This window comes from Polyodon spathula, chromosome 16 (assembly GCF_017654505.1).
Source record: "Polyodon spathula isolate WHYD16114869_AA chromosome 16, ASM1765450v1, whole genome shotgun sequence".
Lineage (NCBI taxonomy): Eukaryota > Metazoa > Chordata > Actinopteri > Acipenseriformes > Polyodontidae > Polyodon > Polyodon spathula.
In genome coordinates, this window is record NC_054549.1 from 30,331,238 (window position 1) to 30,358,232 (window position 26,995).

The 26,995-nt window shown below is 37.4% G+C and overlaps 1 protein-coding gene across 2 annotated transcripts in view; it reads right to left on the bottom strand.

The window, feature by feature from the left end:
- LOC121329249 (SLIT-ROBO Rho GTPase-activating protein 3-like) overlaps positions 1–26,995 on the bottom strand; it is a 73,757-nt gene that overhangs the window by 25,479 nt on the left and 21,283 nt on the right. For both annotated transcript variants that reach the window (XM_041274744.1, XM_041274743.1), the window contains exons 2-6: positions 18,195–18,390; positions 9,986–10,148; positions 6,888–6,950; positions 2,377–2,562; positions 1,126–1,254 (exon numbers count right to left, since the gene is read on the bottom strand). In XM_041274744.1, the coding sequence (XP_041130678.1) occupies positions 1,126–1,254; positions 2,377–2,562; positions 6,888–6,950; positions 9,986–10,148; positions 18,195–18,390 (737 nt within the window). The remainder of the gene's footprint in view (positions 1–1,125; positions 1,255–2,376; positions 2,563–6,887; positions 6,951–9,985; positions 10,149–18,194; positions 18,391–26,995) is intronic.

Consider the following 26,995-nt stretch of genomic DNA (forward strand, 5'->3'; position numbering starts at 1 on the left):
ATCACTTTTTAGATTTCATTTCCTGTCCACCTCTACAAGCTTACAGTGTTCATGCTTCTCTACAGGAAGCACTGTAAGATCAGGGTGCCAACGCATCATTGTTTCACACAGCACACTGCTGCTCTTCCGTTATCCCTGGCAGATAAGACTTATAATTAACGATGACAGACAGCAGTGCGGCACTCGAGTTCCATGCTTGACTGCGTTTCCTATAGATTTCACTTGACAAGGATATGAGACAAAAAGACATCTGTAGCCTCAAACTAAAAATTGATCAAGTAAGTGAGGAAGAGGAGATCCAGTTTCTATAAAACACACACACACACACACACACACACACACACACACACACACACACACACACACACACACACACACACAATATTAGCCACTCAGCCCAATGACAGATTGTTTTTTTTATGCAACAACTTTTATTTAGCTTATGCCTAAATTTTTTAAGGATCCTCTTTTAAAGATGTTCAGCAATTCAAATGCATGTTCCTTTAAGATTAGCAACATTTTCCACCAGGTGGCACTATGTGCCAATGTAAAGTCAATGCTGAGATGTTGTGGCATTGGCCTTTTAATCAACTGAAGGAGGTTTGGCCACACAACCTTCACCTTAAAGGTCATCAGGTTATCTTTGTTCCAGCTAAAAGGTGTTTTATTGCTCTAATTCACATCTACGAAATTGAACAGCAACTTTTATGGCTCAAATAGAAGAAGTAAAGCTCTCGGGTGGAATGTAAGAAATACATAAAGTAATTCATTTTTAACAATCCAAAACCTGGCATGTAACATAAAAAGAGATACTGAGCGAAGACAGTAAATAAGTTAGGAAATCTGCAACAATGTTAATTGATTCACTTTAGAAATCTTTTACAGGATGTCAACATATATCAACAGTTTGCACAGAATTGTGTAGAATAACATATGACATACAGATGGGCAGATACACCTCCTCCATACACCCCCAGAAGCCAGTACTCTCAATAATGTATGCTAAATAATGTTACTACTAAGTTTCATCACAAACGGGTATGGAAAGATGTAAAGAGTGACATGCATTGGCACCAGGGATAACAGTCAGGAATCATCATGCATAACAATAATAATAACACTTACATCAATCATATCAGAGACATCATGGATGTAATATTTTGCCACAACAAAATTGGTTGCTGCCAGGTTCAACAGGTAGTCGTTTCTAGCCTTGGTGCACTTCAGTTTATTTTCAGAATACTTGGCTTGTCTCTGCAATAGAAGAATGGCAGCAGCATGTAAAAGCATTGCAGTGGTGCGCATGGTGAAGCCTGGCTTGTTATTTTGCGTTCCTATAAAAAAAAAAGCACTTACATAGTATCACGTTTTCAATAGCCTGGTTTGCAAATGTCTAGTAGACTATAATTTAAAGCAGGCTAACTCCTTGACCTTGAGCATCTATATTGAAATGGATGCTCCATTCCAACTAACCCTAGAAATACCCCTGTTGTGTTCACAGCATCATGGCCTGAGCACCTGCAATGTATAATGTACTATCACTTGAACAGATTGCTTCCAAAACCAGTTTGCATTGTTCAGACTGTATGCACTGTATTGTGAAATATAGCTGTGGAATACACTGGCCTGAACATACCTATTTCAGTGTCTCACAATAAGTCTGTAGAACTACACTACACAGCTTCCAAAGTGCCAATACAAAATAGCAAGACATTTTATATCCAAGCATTTTATTAAAAAAAAAAAAAAAAAAAAAAAAAAAAAAGTTAATGCACAGCTTAATTCCATTCCATTTGATATCTTATATGGATGACATAATGCTCCTAATCCACAGTATCTAAAGTTCAACTTGGTCAATGTACTGGCTCATAAATTAATACAGTTTACAAGTACAGTGTACTTATACATAGCTTCCTCACTGATTAGGGTGACCAGACGTCCCAGTTTAGCCGGGACAGTCCAGGTTTTCCATCAAAGGTCCCGGTGTCATAACATTTTTCTCAAAATCTTAAAGTCCTGGTTTTAAGCCACTTTCTCTAGTGCGACACACTTAAAATATATTTTGTCAAAATATCACAAACAACCGCTTCCTATATAATCTTTGTTTATGGCACCTGCAGTGAAAACAAAATTTAAAAAGGTACTAGGTAATCAATAATATTATATTTATGAAGTGATTAACACTGATAAATGTGCATATTCCTCAGTGCGCAATGCGTTTTTCACAAACTACTTAATTCAAAGGATTCTGTGCCTATACTGTGTGTGTATGTGTGTGTGTGCATATATATATATATATATATATATATATATATATATATATATATATATATATATATATATATATATCTCTGAGCCCTGGAAAACATAGAGCACCTTCTCTTTCATCTTCTCAATCTTCTTGACCGAGCTGCGTCTCTGTGGCCGATCCTCATTTCGAAGCAGGTTGACGTTCAGCTCTCCTGACTTGCTGAACTGCTTCTCCTCCTGCTTCTCTGCCTCCTTCAGCTTGCTCTCGGCATTCATGCTCTCAGTGTGGTACATGTGGTAGGTTTTCATCACCTACAACGGGGAAGCAGTTCTTTGTTAACATTTGAATTTCCTCACTGATTTATTTCCAAAATCAAACTGGGATATTTTTGCATGTCTGGGATAAAAAAGGCTTTATAAACATTTGTCTTCTGGACTACCAGAAACCAGGATAGTGAAGTAAAACCACGAAGGCATTAACAGAAAGGTGTTTCTGCTTTCTTATAGTGTTACACTTCAAGTAGTTAGTGGTAATTATTTAATGTGTACAGTATCTGGTGATAATGCACATTTGGTTGGAACAAAGAACTTGAGCTGTTAGTGGTCCCTGTGTACCAACGTTGTGATATACAGTAAAGAAGTTGACCAAACTCAGAGACAATTTTGTCGGTAAATAGAGAGCCTACAGTAGGAGCAAGTGGGACTTCACAAAGAGTGTGACGGGAATAAGCCAACTTCAGTGTTAAAATCACAACGGGAAGGCAGCTCAACAATACCACTCTCCAGATCTCCTATTCAAATGCACTGGCAGAATTTACACAGTGGTGCATATTCAATTAATCTAAACACGAGTAAGACAAGAAATCAAAACAGATGCTTTTAATCAACCGAGGTAGTGTTTATGTCACAAAAGTATTCAGTATCTGAAATCTGTCCAGTTGGTGTCATATTGGAAACCATTCAAATGGATTAAACAAAACAACTGGCAAGACTAAATAAGAATATGTGTTATTTAATAATAAACACACTGGGAGTAAGCCATGTGCTCTCCTCTACCGCGCTTTTGATCTTGCTGCATGTTTTGAAATGATGCCCTCCTGACACAGCCTTCCCTGCTGAATCACAGTTTATACAGAGGGATTTATGGTTCAGTGGTAAACAATATCATGCCTCACATGCAGCAGTCAGCTGCTAGTCAGATGCTGGACTGAAGCAGGAATTGATGGAATGCATTCCGCCCCAGGTTTCCTCTGGGCACACAGGCCTGGGCTACTCCCAGCAGAGACCACAGCCCACAACGGCTTTCGCTTTTACCAACATTTACAGAAAAATAATCTCAGATTACATTTTTAAATCCTACACTAAACACTTCCACACATTTACAATAAAAACATCATTGTACAACATCATCATGTATACTACATTAGTACTACATATTGTAGAGTTTTTTCCAATTATACAGAATATAGCTTTTTATTTGAGAAACCTTGTACGCATGTTTATACAGTAATACATTTTTATCAAGACTCTTATGACTGTTGCATTGTTTTCAGTTCCCTTTATATCTCTTATCAAAGTATACCTATAGATATTGCTCACAGTTTACTGGTTTAGTGCAGTTTTGAATGACTATTAGCACTATTTATTAACTAGTATGTCCCATACACTATCCATATACCAACATATAACCAACATATAACAGTAGTGATATATTTGTAGTGTTACTTTCTTTTATAACAACCCCCCTTTGCATATTGTAGTTTTATTTATTAGAACAAAAAAGTTTGCTGAGGCTTGTATTATACGTTTCTGTATGGCAAAGCCAACAGCTGACATGCTGTCATGTTTTGATTTAACTAAAACAGGCACAGTTTTTTTTTGTGTGCTACAAACCCATAACCACACACAGAGAAGAACATGAGAACACCTTTGCTATCCATCCATCTAATTTAAAAATGTTAGCGCTCTTAGACTTTTTGTTTAATGCCCTGTTGCATGTTGTACTGCAGACTGCAGGCCTTATTTGATATTGCAACAACATAATTGTACAGCTCCTTTTCATAATGCAAATGTGACATTAGTCAAACATCCTCTTAAGAGAAAAACAATAAACACTGTGCATTAACTATGAACAAAATACATTCACAATGAGTAGTTTGTAGTTTCTTGAACCTAAGTTTTGGTAACGCTGTTAACAGTGTATTGTGATAATGAAACCTACTGTGGAAGGGTAGTCTGATTCTGTCAAACTTCTCAGAAGGCAAGCATAGGGTAACCTAGCAACACTCAAGCACGCTGCTGCAATGCAAAGGACAGGAAACTGATTTGCAAGAAGAATGAGGGTAGCGGAAATGTACCCTGCCTTAGTCACTCTAATCGCTCCTCAATATGAAGCACTTTGTGAGTTAACGGCACATAACAGCTTGATTGGCAGGCCTGTATGGCTTTCTAAACTACCAGTGCAAAGTTTGTTTTTTTTTGCTTGTGTTTGAAGTCTGTGGTCTGAGGCTGTAAAAGTACACTGAATACCATATGTCTTATTTCAAACATGCAGGCATTTTGCAGTCAATCTTCAGATGTATTTGTAGCTACAGATTTGTAGTGGTAAGTCTCTAAAATAAATCTTGCATAGACTAATGAAAACACTGAGCACCTCTGCATTTGTTCTACAGTCCAACACAATAAGTAACCAATATAGCCACTTGTATATTATGCTGCTAATATTGTACACATGTATAAAAAGCTAATTAAATTATATTGATATTTTATTCTACATTGTTTTTCAGCATATAACATGCAGACCACTTTTCACATCACATAAAACAATCACTCTCATGCCAAGAAAGGCAGATATTAAATCTTTTTGGCATGAACAATTTATAAGTGTTATGGTCTTTTGCGATGAAAATAAGCAGATTGATTCTCTAATAATGTAACTGTAGAAATTCAAGCCACGATTAAAGTTAATGATAAACACAGTGGTGGTTCTGGTAGTGACCTATTCTTTTAAGCAGTTGAACGAAAACCGAAATTAAAACGCCTGTACCATCTCAAAGATGCAGTTATGTGTTTAAGTTTTTTAATCAACTAAACCCCCTAGTAAAAAGTATACTATGCAAAGACTTAATATTTTATAATGCCCCCCCCCCCCCCCCCCCCCCCCCCCCGAAATAATATAATAGCCCACGTTAGTCTTTTTATCTGTGAGGTAAATACATCCCAGGTAACATTAATCATTAAATAGTGATCTTCTGTGACTGTCGCTCGCTGCTTCATAATGGTAATACTGTAGCACGGGGACCAACAGGAAATAGAACAAGAGGCTTGCATGAAAACCTGACACTTTCAAAATGCATTCTGCGAAATGCTCATAGAAACAGACAATTACCCTTTTATACAGTGCTAAAGTAGGTCATTTAATCAGTGAAGAGTGCAATACTAAATAAACTGTTCCAGACATCTCTCAATTGATATTATACTACAATGTATGACGTAAAATGATAAACTTTATGAACATACTGTAGGTAGTTTGTTTCTAAAAATAAAAAGGTAAGAGTAGAAACTGGAAACCGTGAAAGCTGTGCGAGTGTGGGTGGGTAAGTCATAATATTTCACGCTTACTCATTTCAGATTGACCACCATTGAGTAAACTCTTCTGTTACCAGAAACAGTGAATGTTTTTGCAGTGTGTCTAAACAAGTTGAATGAGAGACTTTGCAGAGACCAACCACACTCACTCAGAAAATATTTAATGCAAGTTGTGCCCTCTGTAAAGCAAGTGAAGAAGTGTCTTGTGCTCATGAATTCCCTGAATCAGTAATCTCCTTTAGTGGTGATTTAATTTTAGGGTAAATGGAAATGCTGCAGAGGCTTACAATTTTCCAGAACCAGCACAGCTTTTTCATCAGTGAGGACTTTTATTTATAAAGAAACCTCTGCTGGGTTTGCCCTTCACTTTTCATCGGTCACAGAGGGATATTGCTGAATTTTAAGGCTTATTAAGTATTTTTGTCAAGACACATTTCTCAAGTGTGACTATTAACCATGAGATTGCCACCAATGGTTAATAAACACACACTCAGCATTACATTTGGATAGTGCAGTTTACCTGGCATGCATGGTCTGTAAAGTTTACCTCAGAGAATGAAATGATGAAACATCTGCATGATTACCAAAACCAGCAAAGTCAAATACATTCACAACACTATTGGGATTTACCAGGATGGAGGTGTGGTTTAGCTTAACCACAATAGCTACATCTAATAGCTACTTAAGTCCTGTGCACTCAAGTGTGTTCATTGTGGGATAGTGGGCAGGGCTTGTTAGGTCTAACTGTAAAATCAAAATCCAGATACATATATTGTTTTCTTAATTCATTTTGAACCTCTGCTTGTGTTATCCACATCTTTTTATAAAATAACTGAAAGGAAAACACAGACTCCGTCACCAAGGATATTATTTGACAGATTACAGGGTCCTGCTACCCCGAGGCTGTAATGCCATTGGCAGAACTAGGCACATTATCCAGAGCAGGGCCTTGTCATTATAATGTGCTCGCTGTATTTCAAATGTCAAATTATCTTTCAGACCTGCAGATAATAGAGTTCTAACTGACAAAATGATATCTCTTTACTCACAGTGTAGAGTTCATTTGTGACCTTCCACAGCTCCTCATGCATCTGCAGCCCAATTTCTTTGCTCTGAAAATAAAATAAAGGGATGTTTTGTTTTTGCATACCATTAAAACACAAAGGCTGCAATTAAAGCTGAGAGTTTGAAAGCAATAATATCTTCTACAAAACAAAAACACAGAAGCTTGCTTTTCATAGTGCTGTGCACATGCAAGCCCATAGCAGCACACTTTAATCAACCCCAAAAGAAAACAGCAGTTATTACAGTACCAGCAGGCCTATGGTCAGAATTGTGTTTCCAGCTCCTTATTCACCATGCACTATGCATCATGCCTCCATTTGTAACAGTTCTCTAATAACAGAAACAACTTCATAACCACAGTACATCAATAAATAAACCCAATAAGGAGTTCATACTGTTGGTTTTGAAATGCAAATAACCATCTGTGGGATGAATATGAACACTTCATTCATGAAACCTTTACTTACTTCATTGACCTAGGACCATTCTCCTGCAAGACACCTAGAGTGAGGGGTGCTAATTAATCTGCCAATGAGTGTAAATGGAAAGTAAGGTACAATTACAGTATATTATCACTAGGATTCTATTCAAACCAGTAGGTTGTAACTTTATGTAATACGGTGATACGTAAACGTGCAGAGTGCAGTCATGTTTATTTAGTTTGTGTAACAGTATGATTGTAAACATTTCGTGCTGCCAAAGTTACAGTCTTGTTTTAATTAAAAGTAGCAGGCTTCAGAAACCAATACAATATGGAAAATTGCCTCTGCTTTTAATTTAACTTCACTAATCTGTGTAATTTAACCTCCTTAGTTGCAAGCATCATTAACTTAGGTATACTAAACTCCTGAGAGAAAAGCATGTATATATTATTTAAGGGAGGTTAAAATCAAACACAGGTACGAGGCAACGCTCCACTTCTCTTCTGCCATGTTAAACACTGCCTTAAAAGACTTCTAAAAATAAAAAGGTTGAACAAAAAGTATGGGTGTGGGTTAGACGGGAAATCCCCAAACTCACAAACCTGTCACGCTGCTTTATTTTCTTGCCTAACAATATGAGTGGTATCCCAATACTGCCTAATTTTTGCCACTGTACTATAGCTCTGGTTTGATAGTATTAATATCGATGATGAGTTTGGAAAGTTTCTGTAGCTGTGTTTATACCTGAGCTTATACACATTATATAATCACTATGCAGAAGGGATGAGATCTTGCCTATAGGATAAGGCCCAGCAAAAGTGTGGAGCTGATTTATATAAACCCACATTGTATGAAATAAAATACTTTGGTTCTCTCCTGCTTCCCAGCTCAGTCTTGGGCCCTCAGGATTCTGAACATACAGCTGGAGGACAAATGCTGCAAAACACTCCCAGGTGGCTTTTCTCTCTCTCTCTCTCTAGCTCTCCCTCGTTAATTCAGGCAAAATATTTGACAGGATGCACTGAGAGAATCTGCTACTGACTGCTTTTAACATTTTGAGTTAATTTATTACACAGAGAGGACCGTTTGCTGTGCTCTATACCAATAGCTACAACAAGTATACTACCCTGAAGAAATATTACCAGAAACATTTTAGCAGACCACAGCATTACCAATTTTGAACAGTAGCCTCAATATAGTTGTACTATTCAATTTTACCATTCAGCCCCAGGTTTTGTATGAATCTAATGTCAGGTCTCATGTTGGTTTCTGGACTAGATTACTGCAGATCAAAATTACTAATGCCATAATGTCAAATTGCATTGCTGTATCGCCACTTCATTCTCAGCTTTTACCAACTTTAAATCCAGTTCTACTTCACTACTTCATTCTTCACATGTTCACTGCACCTCATGTGAGGAATAGTTAGTCATCTCTTCTTAAACTGTAGGCCAGATGTTTGAGGTTTGCTATACCAAAGGGTCCACCTAGTGACAGCAAACCATCCTCTTGTGACTCACTGCATATCCAGCCTAATACCTCACATTCAGTTCTTTATCGTTATGTGTAGGAACTCAGGAAGCATTTATTTATCTTGGATGATTTAACAAGGCTGGCTCATTGAACCACAAGGCATGTATATTCATGCGAGACCTTAAACTAAGACAGTATGAGTTATGTAACATGTATGAATTGAGTAAGATCATTTATCACAACATTACAATTAAAGTTCAATGTCCTTTTAAAAAAACAACTGCACAATATTGTAAATGTTTTAAGCAACAGAAGGGGGTGTAGCCATAACCAACAGACATATTGCAATAATTAAATAATTGCAAACCCAATAATCACGTCACCTATATCTGCTATGATAGGTCTTAAACAGCAATACCAGACAGAAGTCCTGACACTTCACACATTTACAGAAACACTTTAAATGTGCTCTTTGAGCTAGTCAGTGGCCAGATGAATTACAATAGTGATGGTGTGGGAGCATTATATGGTAGGCAATTTGTGGAACTGTGAAAATCTATCATCATGCTCTTTATTTAATGTTATAGGCATTAAAGCCATCTCAGAGCACTCAGCTGCATAATAGCAAGACACAATCTAGCTTGAACTGCGCAATTGACCTAAACTGTGTTATGCTGGTTTAGCAACATAGTGACCATGTCTTATTCTTGTTTAGAATTGTTTGAGATGGCAAACATTAGTAATTCATGCCAATTCATGGCACAAAAAAAAGGCAGCGTAAAACAATCACCCACAGGAAACCTTCAGGTGAAAACACCAAGCAATGTTTTGCTAAGACCCCAGAAATCTCAGCAATGTGCTGGCTTTATTTTTGTTTTGACTGCGTGGCAGGGGAGAGTTCTGTTGATAATTTGTTTTTATGAAAATTACATTTTCCTAGAAAGGTTCTTACTGGTTGGTGTGTGCAAATCAGGATGTGACAAGTTGTCACATTTATAATATAAAGAACCTCTACGCTCTGCTATTGTAAGTTCAAACTTGTCAGTACAATGTCGTTTATAGAAAAGGCTACGGATATTCTGGTCTATGTCGCCAATGGCCAATTATGTCTCAGCAGATTGCATTTCACACAACTTGATGTTATTTGGGTAGCAAAGAGAAATAAAAGATAGACAAACACAGGTTACCTTTTTGAACAGCCTGATAACATCCTCGCTGATCTGGGAAAGTCGAACGATCACATTGTTCATGTAGATATCGTTGAGAGTGGCATGATCACGGCTCTCTCTCCTTGTTTGATTCAGGACCAGGTACCAGCAGTTCACAGGTGACAGGAGGTGTTGGTCTTTTCTGAAACATAAGAACGACACACTAGAGTCATGATATGATACAAAACAGTACCACAATACTGCATGGATCATTATAAAAGTCCATTGTTGTATGTATTTTTTATTGTGTGTTGTAATGTATCCTGCTGTAATGCCTCTCTTGCAGAATCAATATTATTCTCGTAGTCGCTGGACGTGTGCTTCATCATGGTATTAATGAAAGTAGTGAAAGTGCAGTAAATTGGTAGCATAGTCAGTTTAATTTCTTTAATGACTTTACTAAGGTCTGAGATTATGTCAATTTTGAATGTTCAGTATTTAAACTGTGATCTGGGTGCAGGTAAACCTTTGAACCATTCTGCCTATAAAGGAGGTGTCTACAAATTTCATATACAACTAGCAGGAGGAAGGGATTATCTATAAATCTATGGGGGTTGATTAAAATGTTACAATATTGTACATTGGCTCCCTATTTCTGTTCCAAATTCAACAAACAAGTTTGTGTCAGAGACATCCAGTTCAAATCTGTTTTTTCAGTTAATACAAAAAATTACCAGGATTGTTTTTTTATGAGGGTTTTTTGGATGACTGAGAGTCTAGCTTACATGCAAAGCACTAACAAAGTGGTAAGATCGTTAAAAAAAGAAAATTAAAAACAATAAACTAAAACGTACATTTTAATATGTTGCAAGGGTACTGTAAGTTTTAAAGGAATAATACTACAGATAAGGGAGTAGTTCTGTACATATTTTGGATATCCACACAATAATGAAACCGGCTACAGTTTCTCACCCAATGGATGCAGCTAGAACAGTCTTAGAGAAACCAAACTTGCTACATTTCCAGACATATAGAACAATTATACAGTAATAGTAAAAGTAATATGTTCTATAATACACTACTGGCCCATCTGTGTGGAATGAAATACATGTAATGGCACAACAGCAACAAGAAACAACTAGAAGTTAAATTATTATTCTCAGTAGTCACATTAAAATGATAATAATGCTCTCTGCCTTTGCACTTCCTTCAATGTGGAGCCCTATGGATACAGCTTCAGATGGAATAGATGTGATGGGAATAACTCATTTTCAATAATTTAATGTTGCCATCTTATCAAAGCCTCACCAATGTCAGCTACTAAACTGTACTGTAATGTGCTGTTTAAAAACAGGGCTGTGTTTGTAACTGTCAGTTTCATTTCAGTTTTTCTTGTCACACTGGATCTGATAGAAACAGACCTTTCAATAATTTTGTATCATTATTCATAATGAATTCTCCTTTAAACTGTGCTGAGAGACAGACCAGATATTTAAGACACCAAACTGTCTTCAATTTAAAGATTTTGTCTGCGCCATATTAAACTTTCAAACTCATTCATATAAATCCAACCTTGTTTTTCCAAACCTGCTCTATTTTTTGGTCATGTACACTACCATGCAAAAGTCTTAGACATGCTGCATTATGAGCATCAACAATTTACTCAAAGCCTCCACTAGTGTTTTCTACTATTATAACAACCTTGACTTGCATAAAGAAGGAAAAACATTGAGTGAAATAGCTCACATCAGTTGATTTTCAAGGTGTGATATCCAAAGCATAATCAACAAATACAGAGAAACATCATCTGTAATTGACAAACCCAGGATTGGAAGACCCCAAAAGCTGTCTAACAAGGATGAGGAATAGTTAATATCCTTAAGGAATAGAAAGAAGACAAGCGTTGAATTGACAACAGAACTGGCAGAAGGCACAGGTGTCGTTGTCCATCAGATCAACAGTACGAAGGTCACTCTTGAAATCAAGACTTGTTGTAGTAAGAATACCTCTGTTAAGAAAGGGGAACAAGGCTAAAAGGCTAAAGTATGCACAAGAACACAGAAATTTGACTATGGAACAATGGTCAAAGATGCTCTGGACTGTTCATTATAATATATCTCCATTTCTAAAATTTAAATCAACTTTTCAGCTAGTGAAATAGCTTGTACACTTTCTTAAAACATATTCATGCCCACCACTCATTTCATAAAGATTGAATATTGAATGGATGCGGCATATAACTTTTTGCCTAATAACCTGAAATACAACCCACAATCCATGCCAGTCAGTTACATTCCTCTTATGCTCTGTTTAACATCCATATACATTCTCTAGTGTGTATAATGAATGTAGCACACAGCCTTATAAATATGTTATGCTCACTGAGATCCTCAAACAGTTTAGCCTTGCCAAACCACTGAGACATTCCAACTTTGTGCAATTCTGTGCACTTGCATTCTCAAAGGAAAGTGAGCAGAGAGAACACAAGGTCTTTTGAAAGGTGGGTCGTGGTGCTGAATACGAAGCACCTCACTAACATCCTTATCCGAGTGATGCATGTCACTTCTGCAGTGTCTACTTATAGCTTTCCAATTCCCCTGCCCTGAAGCTTTCATTTCCACAAGCTCTGTTAGCAGCCAGCACATAAGATTAAAAAGGTTCAATTTCATAGAGCTCTCCTTTGCATTTATCTTTTTTGAACTCATTTCAATGAAGGACATAGCCGATGATCAGACAGTGAAAAAGAAAGCTCTTTGAGTAAGGATTGTCTCAGCTGAAAAACACAGAAATCCTCCTTTAGATTTCAGCTAATGCATCTTTCAAGCATCTGTTGCTTCAGGTTAGCATCCCTGCTCATCTCTCTCCCCGTCCCTCTGGCATGTCTGATGTGAGAATTGATCATTAGGAGCTCATTTGTGCCAGATGAATGGCCCTCGGAACATAATGGAGAGTAACAGCCACCAGGTCACTTCCTGACCCCAGATGGGGATGGCTTGTCCACTGCGTGGTTGGAAAGTATATAATAGGTTTAGTTCACAACATTTGCAATGTATTGTTTTTGAGAAATTCCAAACATGCTGTGCACTTAAACTGTAACAGAATACCAAAACAGAAAAAAAGAATTGCTCAACAAACCAATGGATAATTATCTCTTACCACTTAATGTTTTTTTATTCTTTTTTTAAACCAGAAGAATGTATTTGTTTCACTAAGGAATGCAAAAACAGTATGATACAGACAATACATCTAAAATCTGCAATTTTTCAGAATTTATTCAATATGTTTAATTTGTGGTCACTTTAAAGGCAGTGCTGACTTTGACTGTACTAAACTGCATGGCGGAAACTACAAATGATAAACACTTAGAAGACAAAGACAGACAGAAGACTATAGCCAACCAGGGCAGAACTGTACTGAGACAGCGTATTCTATCAAAAAGAAACAAAGCTCCTGCATCTGCACACTTTTTCAATGTACAACATGAAAACAAAACAGATTACTGAATTTGTCTTCAAACAGCAGACACTCTGCGAAAAAAGGCTTGAAGTGTATTAATAGCAATACAGCAGCTGAGTTGTGCATGGCCTCATGTCTGGGAACAAAAGAAAATATGGTCCCTTTAACGAGTTCCATTTTCCTATATCTGACTGAAGAGCATTGCAATTTGCAAACTCAATTTATTAATACCAATGACATGACAGTGCTATTTCTTTTCTGTATAACAATTGGATGACCAAATGACTGTATTATTCCTTAATATACTCAAAAAGAATAAAATAACTAAAAACAATACTCTAGGAACTAAGTGTTGGGACTAGGTATTGGGACAATGAACTAGTTGTTGGGGCTTATTTAACTTTTAAATCCATAAAATTAAATAATTAAAACTGACTCAATTATTCAATTGTATTTCTAAAAAAAAACACTTGAATACACTCATTGATGCTAATACTAAGTACAGTACATCTGTTTTGTAATAATTTGGGGGTTCTGGTTTTGTGAATCCTTAATTCTGTTTATAGTCTAGCTTGGATCTTTCGTTTCCCCCTTTGATAAAGCTGGTGAAGACTTTAACATCTACAATAGTTAACTGCTTTTCTGGTCCCATTCTGGAAAATAAATTCCTTTAACGTTCTGTCGTATGAGTAAATAAGAGTGATTAAATGTATGGAACAAAGACAGCTCTTTCACAAGAACAAATCTTCTGTTTTTATCTTTCCATGCTGGTTCTGGTAGCACATTTTGTTCTTGTTTATTTCTATTCATTTTGTATTACTGGCTCAGATTGCAGTACAATAGTGGCCCAGTTCTTCAAAATACGTCACACAAGGAAAAGCTAGACCAGATTTAGACACTAGTCAGATTCCCCAAATTCTCTTGGGGAGCAGTTGAGGGAGGTCTGGATGCAGAAAGCTGTACCTCAACCCTGGGGACGCAGCGGTAACTAAAGCTACATATCTGTGGTAAAGTGGTTTGTAGTGCACAGGTGTAGAGGTGACACAGTGCTCCAAAAATAACAGTTATTTTATTTTTATTTTTCTCAGTTTTTCACAGTTCAATAATAGTGCTGTCAGCTACACAGCAATGTGTAGTTTGCACAGCGAATTAATACTGGATATCAGTTCTGAAATAATACCAATGTCCAGGCACGGTGCTCCCGTGCTGGTGGTGAATACACAGTGATTAGTGACTTGGTGCAGTAGCTGTAATCCAGGTTTTAATGCTGGCTTGACAGCGACAGCTCCCAGGTGTTTAGCCATCTAATAATTACAAATAAACAGTTAGAAACACAAACAAAATACAGCACTCATGGTTATCTTATCTCTGTACTCCTTTTTAAAGGTCCATCTGTATCCATAACAAAGGAACAAATCGCTTGGCCACACACCTTGATATACCTTCAGTCAAGCCCCCTTTGGTAGTGAGTGCAATCACATTTCCTCCAAGCCATGACTGACACATCACTTATGACAGTAAAGCGCTGACTTCTAGTATTGTTGGTTCACCTTCTTTTTGGATGGCCGACTTCCGACTGACCCTGGTATGAACTGTCAAACCGTCCAGTCCTGGACACACTGTTCCTGTTATACTGTGCCCTCACAGGTCAGGAGGGAGATTGTTGACTCGGATTCATTCGCTCTCTGTCACAATGTCTTATTCCATTCATTCAAAATTCACACAGAATTATTATTTACAATGTTCACTTCCTGCATCTTACCGAGCATAACTACAGGCTTAGTAAAGAAATCTCATTGGCAAAGTACAGTTACAGTCTAACTCATTCTCATAAGGTAAGGCTGGGAAATGTACAATACATGTAATACAGTACATCAGACGCCAATAAAAGAAAAACTAATATTTTATTAACAGATTAAATCTAAAATGATAAGAGTCATGGAGTTGGGAAACCATTTCCTCCTGTCTACCTGACTGCAGTTGTTTCATAGATCACAGTGAAGCAAATAAAGCGCTAGCTGTTCAGTAGTATTCCTTTTCCAGTTGTAATCTTAAAAATTACGATAATGATCAATGTTCATTCATGAATAAAATGTATTCTGAAATATGAGACATGCTCTTCCTCCCTAGCAAATAGCAAAACGCACAGGGCTTGTCACAGCCAAGCTCCAATTACTAATTTTCTCTCAGAATAATGATGTGGTCATGTGCAAGTGCAACAAGAATTCAGCAAACAGCAGAAAAAAATCCTGCTGATCAAAACCAGTTACATTATGCAAATCCAGCTCAATAGACATGTGTAATGTCTATTTATGTCTAATTACTGAAGCTGTTAAGAAATCAACATCACAGTACTATACAAGACATCTTGCAGTACGTACAGTTTGGGGTCCGAACATAGAGTGCATATTCTCCAACAGCTGTGCCAATTATACATTTAAATCCCTGCTGCCTTCATAAGCTCCAACATTCTGGACAACTAAAAGCAGCCCAAGTGTTTGTCTTTATAAGGCTGTGCAGAAGTGGAACATAGTGTACAGATTAATAGTAGACTTTGGGTCTCTTGGCTAGCGAGTAAAATCTGTTCTCTATTAGGAATCTCCTAGTTTTTTTTTTTTGTGTTTGTTTTGATTAGACTCTGCATTGCAGCAGTTGTTTTAGTAAGACAGCGTAGTGCTGTTGGTTTTCTACACCAGGTCTGAAATGCACATAAATGGATATTGTCTACAAGCTCAGAGGAAAATCCACTGTTGACAAATTACCCGAAGGGACATGGTCATTGATCTGAGAACTCCAGTTAAACTCACTTAAAGTGAATATGTGAATGTCTTGCAGACATACTGCCCTGACGTATGACAGCCTTGTACACTGAACATAGGCTATTTCAACACAATGTAATTTATCCTACAGTACTACAGTATAAAATCTGTATGTGCTGGGACTTCTGAATATCATTCAGTTTTTTTGTTAAATTATTGAAATTCTTATGTGTACAAAAGAAGCCAGTTTGATCTTTAGCAGAGATGAACAGTATTGTTTATTGAAAGAGATAATCCATTATATGCAGTCATAAAAAAGACTCACAAGCTGTTGACATGCAAATATGCCAAAATCTCATGCAATTATTTGAGTTGCACCATTTAATTGCATTAATTTTGACAATGTCTGCCTGTTTATTTTTCTATTAGCACATTGAAATACACACATTGAATAACCAAAAGAGCTTCTGCTGTAGGTGGTGCATTTACACATTTAATGTGTGATTTAATGGAAAGGTGTGGTGTTCGGTAATGCTGTAATTATCTGTGCACTGTCGGAAGTGAGATAGTACCCTTTGAGCAGGACTGCATTAAAAAAAAAATAGTTTAAATAAATGGATAATTGGATCTATTGGAACCCAGACGCATCAGAAACCCAGCGGGTTGGCCTCGAAGAACAAGATTGGTGCCTTACGTATGGGGAATTCGGGCACAAGACGGTATGCTGCCCCCTCCAAGAGAAAGAGGAGGAGCTGCCTGCCCAAAAGCTGGAGAAGACCAAACTGCCTGTACCAGAACAAAAGAAGGGAAGACGAGGTAAGGAGCCAGTGCTATCTCCAACGCCAGAGAGGGAGGTGCTGTCTGCCACAGTGCCAGAGAGGGAGGATCCACTGCCGTCTCCAGAGCCAAAGGGGGAGGAGTTGCTATCATCCCGAGAGCCAAAAGGGGAGGGGCCTCTGGTATCTCCAGTGCCAAAGGGAGAGGGGTCGTTCCCAACTCCAGTGCAGAAGGGGGAGGAGCTGCTGCCGTCTCCAATGCAGGAAGAGGTTGAGGCTTTGGTGTGTCCAGTGTAAAAGAGGGAGGAGCCACTGTCATCTTCAGAGCCAGAAGAGGAGGTGCTTCCCCCAGCTCGAAGTCAGCACGGGAGCACAACAAAAGCCAACCGCACGTCCACATCTAGAGGGCTCAGCACGACTGCTGGAGTACACAGCATCGCAGCTCCCCAAGTGTTAAAACTGCCAGAGTGCTCCAAGCAACGGCCACCAGCTGAGTGCCCTGCATTAACCCCCCAGCATCGCCATTGCTGGAGTGCACCCCTCGATAGAAAAGCCCCGAGTCGGCAACGTGTTAAACGGGGTCCCCTGACAGAAAGCCCAGGACCACCGTGAACTACCTACATCACAACCCCAACCAACCCTCCCGCCAACCCACCACAGGAATCCGGAGGGATAAAAACTGACGGGGAAGGGGAATGGGGGAATGGCAGGATGTAAGCCCTTCATTTATATAGTGTGTGTGCAGGAATGTAAGGTTGGCAGATATGTGGTTAAATCTATCCCTGCAAGCAATCACAGATCACAGGTGTGGCCATTCCACAATTTGGTAATTGGTGCTAATTGGGTAGTGTCCACATGTATTAAGGAACCTGAAATCATTTGTTTATTGAAAGAGTTTGTGCTGTGAGTTTTTTGCTGTTTTGCAACTTGATAGTGAAGGCTAATGCCCAGCCTGAAGTGTTTTTCTTTTTTGCTTCAACCTTTTATTTTGCTCCTCATGACATGTTTTGTTTGTTCCTGTTTTTGTGTTTGTTTTTGTTTAAATAAAGTGCGCACCAGAGCTTAAACTGCAGCTTTCTGTCTGTGGGTATAATTACTGTAGGTAACCAGCCCGGGCATCGACGCTATCCTTTCACAGCACATATTTTGGTACATGCGGCACAATACGTGAACAAATACATATGACTAATAAAATACCTTTTGGGAAAGTGTGTAGAGGGGAAAAGGTAATGCAGAGGCTATACTGCTTTGACTTACTTGAACTGGTGATGCTCCCTGGAGCTGCGGATTTTGGAAGAGAACCTCTCTGCCAGCTTATCCAGGCTCCTGGAATATTCCATTTGAATCTCTGCTTTCTTGCGGAAGAACTCCTGTAAGTCCTGCAGGAGCTGGATTCGAGACTCAGATTGCTGCTCCAGGCATTTGAACTGCTCCACTAACTGTGCACGGATCTCTGCAAGTGAGGGGGACACAAATGAGGGAATTAGGTGCTTTGCTGTTTCCTTTGCCAATAGTGTTTTTATATAATATATGTCTGTCATTCATATTAAAGAGGACCCATTAAAGTTGCTATTTATATTCAGTATGTGAAGATGACATCAGCAGTGTTGTCTGTTAAGAACTAAGACTCTGGAAAGATTTATGTTTGTATCTTGGCTGTGACTATTCCAAGAACACATAACACCTGAATGAATTTGCAAAAGGAAATTCATTCTGCAGTTTATTTTCATATTCACCACATAAGATTTGTGCAATTAGTTGAGAAAACATGGTTGTGCTATACATTCCCCGTCTGAAAGTCGCGTGCAGGGATGAGGAGAGTACAGCATTATATTTCTGCATATTCCCCTCCATATACACACTGACACTTGATTATCCAAACTTCGATTATTTGGAATCATCTCTCCTTCGTGTCTCCTAATATAGTCTCAATTACTCAAAGCACCTGATTATCGCATCAAAATGTGTGCTGCCAGAGGATGACATTCTTGACATTTACAGGAAGTCTGTCTTCCTTGGCTTTAAAACTCCATTATTACATCATTAAAACCATAACTTATGGTAGACAATTTTCAAACAACAATTATTTAGTATTACTTTTTTTCTGCAGAAAGACAAGTTTAAAACACTTCATATCATCCTGATAGAAATAAATAAATACAAAACAGTGCAGTATATTTTAAATGTGCAAAATGGATCATCATATTATCAAATCACATTATAAAACCTTTATCAAGAACAGGCTATCTACTGTAGTGCCCTGGGAGAGATTCATAGTCTGTGACAGTGATGTAAACTCCTGAGCATAAAATCTGTCAAACTTCTTGATCCATTAGGTAGCTGAGTCCTATAATTTTATAATATATGGTAACCGAACACCTAGCATACTTCTTGAGATCAAAGATAAAACAGGATTAAAATACTCCCAAGTTAATGGAAGATAACTTCATCAAATGCAGTACCACTACTGCATTACAACTGAATTGCCATTGGTATGCTTGTCACTGCAATTCTAATACATTTCCATAATGTTATTTAGGGTGTGTTTATGTTATTACCAGTTTTTTTTTAGACAACTGTCAGTTTAAATATGTTATTTTTAGAAGCTGTGCAGTCTTAAAAATCCCTTCCAAAACACTTTAACTACAGTGAAAACCCATTAATAACACACATACCTGTGCCAAAAGGGGGCCGGTAACACATTTCCTTCATTCCTACAAGTTTGCTTTTGTAAGTTACTTGCACTTTGTCTCGTTTCATCGGATTGTGCATTAGGAGCAACAGCGACTGGCTGTTATTATGGATTCTTATAACATTCTGATCTAAGCATGGAGTCCCTGTGTATGCAAATAGCCAAGATTCTGAAACACCAGACATACAGTATAATCATAAGCTCACATGTCAGTAAAGTGCAACTATCATTTGCTGCCTGCAGCTAGTCTGTGTACATACGGGATCATTTAAAGACACAGGACCCCCTTCTTCCTTTTAGTTGAAAACCTATAATATAAAGAAAATTAGATACTAAATATTATAATCAAAAGCAATGCTTATAAATTATGAACATTCTAATTTATGCTACCTCTGGAATTAATTACCAGATGGTAGTGGTTCATAACATTGCAATATCATTGGCATGCCAGAAAATGGAAGTACAGTAATGTTTTATACGCCTAAATACAGAATAGTACAGCTCCAATACTGTAGCATTGAATAGCCTTTTAACATATTTTGGTGAGGGTCGCAACAAGTTTTGGACCATTCTCCAAAAACAAATGGAAATTTCTGTAAAAATATGTCCTGCTTTTTTTTCTTTCTTGGTGGACACTTGGCCCATGTAAATATTCAGCTACTGTAATGTACAAAGTTAAAATACTGTAGGCTACAGCAAGAATACAAAGACTCAAGCCTCAGATGAAACCTGCTCTTCTCTTTTCACTCAAAATGTACAGGAAACAATCTATCCAAGCTTTCGAAAATAAAATATACTTATTTCAAGTAAGAGGTGCCAGAAAGAAAATCTTCAGTATAAATAAAACTGAACTGTTTCGGAACTTGATGGAATTGCATATACCCACTGCAAAAAAAATAAAAATAAAAAAATAACTAATGTAAATCCTATTTCGCTGGGTTTTGTTTTCATGGGCAAGAGAGAGGAATAAACTGAGCTCAGAATAACGACCCCTGAAGAAGAAACGTCCATTTTAGTTTAAAAACAACAAAACCACTTTCTTTGAAACTAAATACAATTTTTCATAATGTGCCGCCCAGTCTGATACCAAGTAGCAATCTCTGGTTAACCACTGTGTCCAAACCCTTCCTTTACAGCAGGCCATCATTCCAGTCACTGTATCTGTGGGATACTGCTATAGACACCTCATCTAACAAAACCCAAGTGTCCATACCTCCTGGCTAAAAACAGACCCTAAAACCCATCACTGAAACCACTCTTTGGGTTTCGCAATGCTAATTTTAATGTAGTCTTTTTTAGAATAATAACAATGTGCTAAAATTATACAACTGGGGGAATTCTCCAGTAACAGACCTTGACAGTGACTATTAATCAGCGTGTACTACACGTATGCAAAATGTGCAGTTACCTGAAGCACCAAAGGGCACTTTAAATGATACTAATCAAAGACATTACAATGAACAGGCTAACTCACAGCAGTTTAATAACATGAGTTGAATTGAAACAAATATAGCCAGTTGCTCAAAAAAGTTGTTCAAATCATATTGTATTTAAAAACTGCTTATTAAGCGGCCTTTGGGCAGCTGTAATAACAGCAACTCCAATGCCAAAATACTATACATCCTGTAAGTATATATTAATTAGTACAATGTTATTTTTTAGTCAAACTTACTCACTTAATCTCTAGCATCAGCCGTTCTAATCCCCATTTACCATACTTGCCATTTCTAAGTTGAGGCATCTTCAAGCAGATTACACCAACGACTGTTTTTTTTTTGGTGGGTTTTGTTGTTGCTGCAAAGTGCCTTCTGCTGCTGCAGCTCCAAAGAGCTCGGCTCAGTCTGAGCTTCTGCCAGCTTGGCTGGCTTATGAAACAAGACACTCTTTCTGTTCACAAAGCCAGGAGGGAGACAGTTACAGATTTGCACTATGGAGTAGATTATCTCAGACCTTCTGCAAATGCAGTGTACTGTACTTTACTGCATGAGTCTAAAGTTTTCCATATTTACTAAAAACATGCCATTATTTTTGTTGCAGTGGATTACAGCACATTGTGATGTACATGTGCACATATAGATGTGGATTGCTGGTTTATACCTTTTTTACAAATGGATAAACCTTTTCACAAAGCATTTAACTACAACACTTTTCTGAATTACCTATATTCAAAACAACAGGAAATTGTGTGAACTATACCTGTGAGAATTCTCACCCCTTCTAACTGTTGTGAAAAAACTCCACTCAGCAGAAAAAGTTGTACTTAAAACACTATGATTCCGGCTGGTAACCCTGTATAAATTAAGCAATTACAGGCTGTATACTGTCCTCCTGAAAATATCTGGCACTTTTTAAAAATAAAATAATGCTGCGAGTGTTGAACATATTGTTACACAGATACACTATCGACTGCAGTGTTGACTGTCAACATTCATGGCGTGTGGCAGGCCCTGAAGCTCTCCGGAAGCTCTGCTTAGTCTCCAGTGGATTCAGCACGCTACACACTTCACACTCTCAGCTGCAGTAAGACAACTTGTTTCATATTAGTTACCTCCACTAACTAGTCCTAGACCAAAATCCATAACAAAGACTGGTCATGACTTTTTGTAATTATTATATCATTTACAATAACAGGATCTGTTTTTTCCCTACTATTTTTTAAATGCACTAACCTGTTTAGCATACATTCACCAATTGCATTATGTGAATTGTCTGTTGTGTAGAAAAAGCATCCTTCAGCAGCCAGAAGGAGCATCAGTAACAACAATAGTGGGAAATATAAGCTACCCAGCCTCTGTCCCTCTAAGCCGCGCTGCAGCTGTTGCACGTTACATAAATATAATTTACTGCGCATGAACTGAGCACTTGAGGAACAAAAGAAGACAGCATTTGGAAAAGCTCTAGTTTGCAGGAACTAATACAGGATTGTAAATGCAGTTCACAAAAGTAAAAACTTTGGTAATACAATTGGTGTTTTCTTTTTTAAAATCTTTTCTTTGTGACTTCATGAGTTTTCTTATGAAAATGATATTACAGCCTAGACAGATTTTTTATTTGTGCACATATTTGGTAAAGCATTACTGATGTTTAAGCAATTGAGATGGTAGCTATGTTTTGATTTAATTTATGATCAATATTTACTTTAAGTCACCGGGTCCAGTCAGTGTTTTTTTTTTTTTTTCTTGTCTGTATAGTGTTTTTTAAGTGCTTCCTGCTCTAAGCTGCTATACAAGGCAAAGTGATAGGCTTTACTTTACAAAGAAGATGCTCTGGGCTTGCCTTTATTTTAGAAAGTGCATTACTGAAAATGGCTCTGTTTATTCTGAAAATACTCCATGAAAATGAGTTCCATTGATTTTAGTTCAACTATAATATAATTCAGGAAGAGCAGGGAGACTTGATGATGAATCTAAGTACCGCAGTACAGACAGGACTGCACTACAGAGACTAACATGCACAGTTATAATTTTCATAACCTTGGTTAGCAAACATTTTGATATGTCCCTGTATGGCACCAGCACATGTAAATAGCAAACTTTATGCAAAGAGATGGCAGTGTAACCAAAATGATGAATCGTTTTATTACTATTTGTGCAAAATGACTGACAGTAGCTTGTATGTAAATTAAACACAGGGCCTTCTATGTGTCTTAAACTATATCACCTGCATGGAAAGGTATTCATATTTTACGCAATGACTTACTGTAGCCAAAAAGCGAACATTAGGTTTTTGTACCTCATCTTAAACCAAAGACAAACCATCTGTCAAGTCACCTTAATGATGGCAGCCATTCCAAGATCCCTCTGCTCAGCAGCTACTTCCACAGTGACAGTGAAGAACCTCAGTGTTTTAGCAACCATCAGATTCCCTGAATCTGTCAACTAACAAATGTAGAACTGGAAAAAGCCCATCAAATGAAGCAGTACCTGAATGAATATTTACATGTTATGAAGGTGCTTTTGAATCACATCTGTACCAACATCAGACTAAGGGTTTTGCAAATCAGCAGTTTAGGAGAGTATATAATAAAATATAAGCTTGAAGTTTAAAAAAATATTTGAACTTCTGCATTATATGTCAAGTACCACGCTTCAGACCTTGCAAAAGTAAAACTAAATGAAATTTAAACAGTCTAAACTGCCTGCAACACGACACCTTCACCCAGTTGCTATTTCTGAAACAATGGACCACATTAGAATAGCAATATAATACAGTTCAGTAATTGTCCAAAAGCACAAAACCAGCCCACAGTTTTCTCAAGGTTGAACTGATGGTTGGAAAACCAAATCTATACTTCAAATGGATAAAAGACAGATGGGTCATTATGGTTGCCTTCCAACGTTCTACACTTTGTAAAGGAGATTTTATTACAAACTTAATAAACTAAAATGTCAACAAACTCCTTGGAACACAGTTCCTTTAGGCTTAAGCCACAAGTCTAAAGGGTTATGTGGAGAGAAGTGAAAGGTCCCTGGCTCTCCTACAGCAGAATAGAGTAATCACAATGTGGTTTCTGGCTCTTTTACAACTAGGTCATTCCTCAGTTACATGATCCCATTACTCTTACTAACATTCTAAACAAATAACAATGTTGAGTAAAAATACCAAAATGATTCATTCAATATAGCCTTTTCTCAGAACTACATCTGGGCATTACCTCCAACGGAAACATTAGAAAAGGGTTAGAAGTCACTTGCAGTTTTCACCGCTATTCCACTCAACATTAACAGAACAGTACATTATATCAGAATTGCCATATCTAAACTTTTGATATGATGAACTATCATAAAAAAAGGTACAACCTGACACCCGGAAGCCATTTCTAACTTATGAAGTAAAGTCAGCTCTGCCTAATCGGGATACTGATAATCAGGATTTCTGCTTAAATAGGATAGACGTCTGAGAGATTATTCTTTCCAAAGCTATTTATGTTGTTTATGGGACATCACTTCGTTTAATTGGGATACAGAATTTTCAAGTGATGAACCGAGATGGCTTTTCAGAGCAAACCAGGTTAGCATAGCACAGTGCAGTGAGTACGTGATTACAGTGTGACTTGTGTAAGCCACGTTGAACTCTTGAAGGAGCCGAGTTTCCTGTGGTTTCATTGGCTGCTGTTGCAAAGAAAGTTGGCTCGTCAACATTGCAGGTGCCTCGCCTCGTGATAAGATGTGAATTCATTCTTTTTCATTTAATTTAGAAATAGAAATAAATAAAAAAAAATAAAAAAACGCGATTAATTTTGTTTTGGAATAAAACAAAAATCAATTGACTTGTCTTTTAAATAATGTATGCATTTAATCATTTTTCATTTTGAACAAAATAATGTGACTAAGGTGGTCTCAAATACCCCTCTCATTTAATTGGGACAGCAGATTATTCTGGTCATTTTTACTTCTGAAGCATCCCGGTAAAGTGGCGCTGACTCTGTGTCAGTCAAGCACTGAGCTATAACAGATTCTTGGTCCCCAATAATCTTTGGGGACACTAGAGCTAAATGAATACGATTGCTGTAAATTCATGTCCACCTTACTAAAGAAGAAAGACAAAGAGTGACACATGGCAGTCCTACACTATAATTTAAATGGTTCATGCTGAACAGTGTATATTATATGTATTGAGTAAAACTGTAAAGGACATTATAAAACTACTTTAACAGTTATAGGCAATCCAACTTGTTTTTGTTGTACCATTATCCCTCTGTCTCAGAAACATTTTGTGACTCAATAACTCTCCTAGTTTGTGAGCTCTCAATTTGCAAAAATGAAACTCAAACAGCTCCTAAATAGGGTATAATATAAAAAAGAAGTATATTATTCGAAAAGCAAAATACATTTAGGGCGAAAAAACCCTCATAAGGACTGAAGTATATTATAGTTCTACAGTAAACTTTCCGACTTTGCGACCATCACCACTTAATGACCAGATCACCATTACAGCAGGACATCTCGCTCAATTAAAACAACATTTCTATGAAATCCATTCCATCCAGTTTCCTTAGAAAAAAAAGTTAAACTAAACAAAGTGGTGAAAAGAGTAATGTTGCCTATACACCACTTACAATATCTGTCTGGCTTACAACCTCTTGAATATAGCTCACACACTGCATATGATTAACTTTCTATGGACAAAACTTTATAGAATACCACAAAACGCGAGATAAACATTCTCAAGTAAATACATTAATTAATAAATTAATAATGTTAGCTTATGTAAAGGCTTCTCTTGTGCAAAGGACTTTCAGCCATCCCTAGGGCTACCCTAATTGGTCAAGGTGTTTCCCTGTTTAGTTCCCAGTGCTGCGCTTTCCTTCCTTGTGGAGTTGCACAAGTACATTAGCGTATGACAATTCTTCACTGCTTCGGAAAAATAGGATCACTTCCCCATTTCACTGACATGCCAACCAACAGTCATCCAGCTCATATTTGCAATGAAATGTCTGGGATACTACATGATACACATTGCTGTTAAATTTTAAATGCCATTTTAAAGTAAAGAGTGAATCGCAGATTTTAGAACACACACATAAGCCTTTCTTACAGCACTGCTGTGTTGGTGAATCTTGTTTTCTTATTGGGGTTTTTACTGTTTAGTGGTTAAAAGCACTGATATTCTACAAAACAAACAAAAAAAAAGAAATGTACTTCGGCTTCAGGCTTGTGTCCAAGTTGCTGAAGCTACCTTTGAAGGATGTGGCAAAAATGGAATGCATTACCAAGGAATTGACATTATTGAAGGACTTCAAGATTCATAGAAATTATAACTTTAGTGTCTCCTTCTCAGACAAATCTAAGCTTATGGTCTGTGCTAACTGTACTTAGTAATTTCAATAGACATTTTCTGTAGATGGGCTATGCATGACTTACGTACTGTAGATTACAGGTGGTTTAAATATACTGCATATAAATCATTATTGAATTCATTGTTTATTTTCTTACTTGCTAAGGTTTTAAACAAATATGCTGTATTCCCATGATCTAACTGATAAAGAATGTGATAACATTATTAAGAACAAATGTTTATATCAGTTTAGACAGATGGAAAAATGCCTGAGGAGATTGAAAATCAAATCCTACAGAGATAATAGGAAATGTCCAAGATGGTCAACTAAGACGTAGAGTGGATGGCAAAATCAAACAGAGAATGATTTACACCCAATGTAGATGCACTGAAATGCCTCGCGCAATTAATAGGACCATCTGTAGCCATGTGATGTGCTGTATGGACACAAAAGTAGGTATATGTATGGATGTGGGTATTTACGTTAGACAATTCCTGATTTGCTGATTTACCTAAACAGTGACGGTAAAAAGGCAGAGGAAATCTTACAGGAAATGTATTCTATAAAACCAAATTAGGTCTGCTTTTT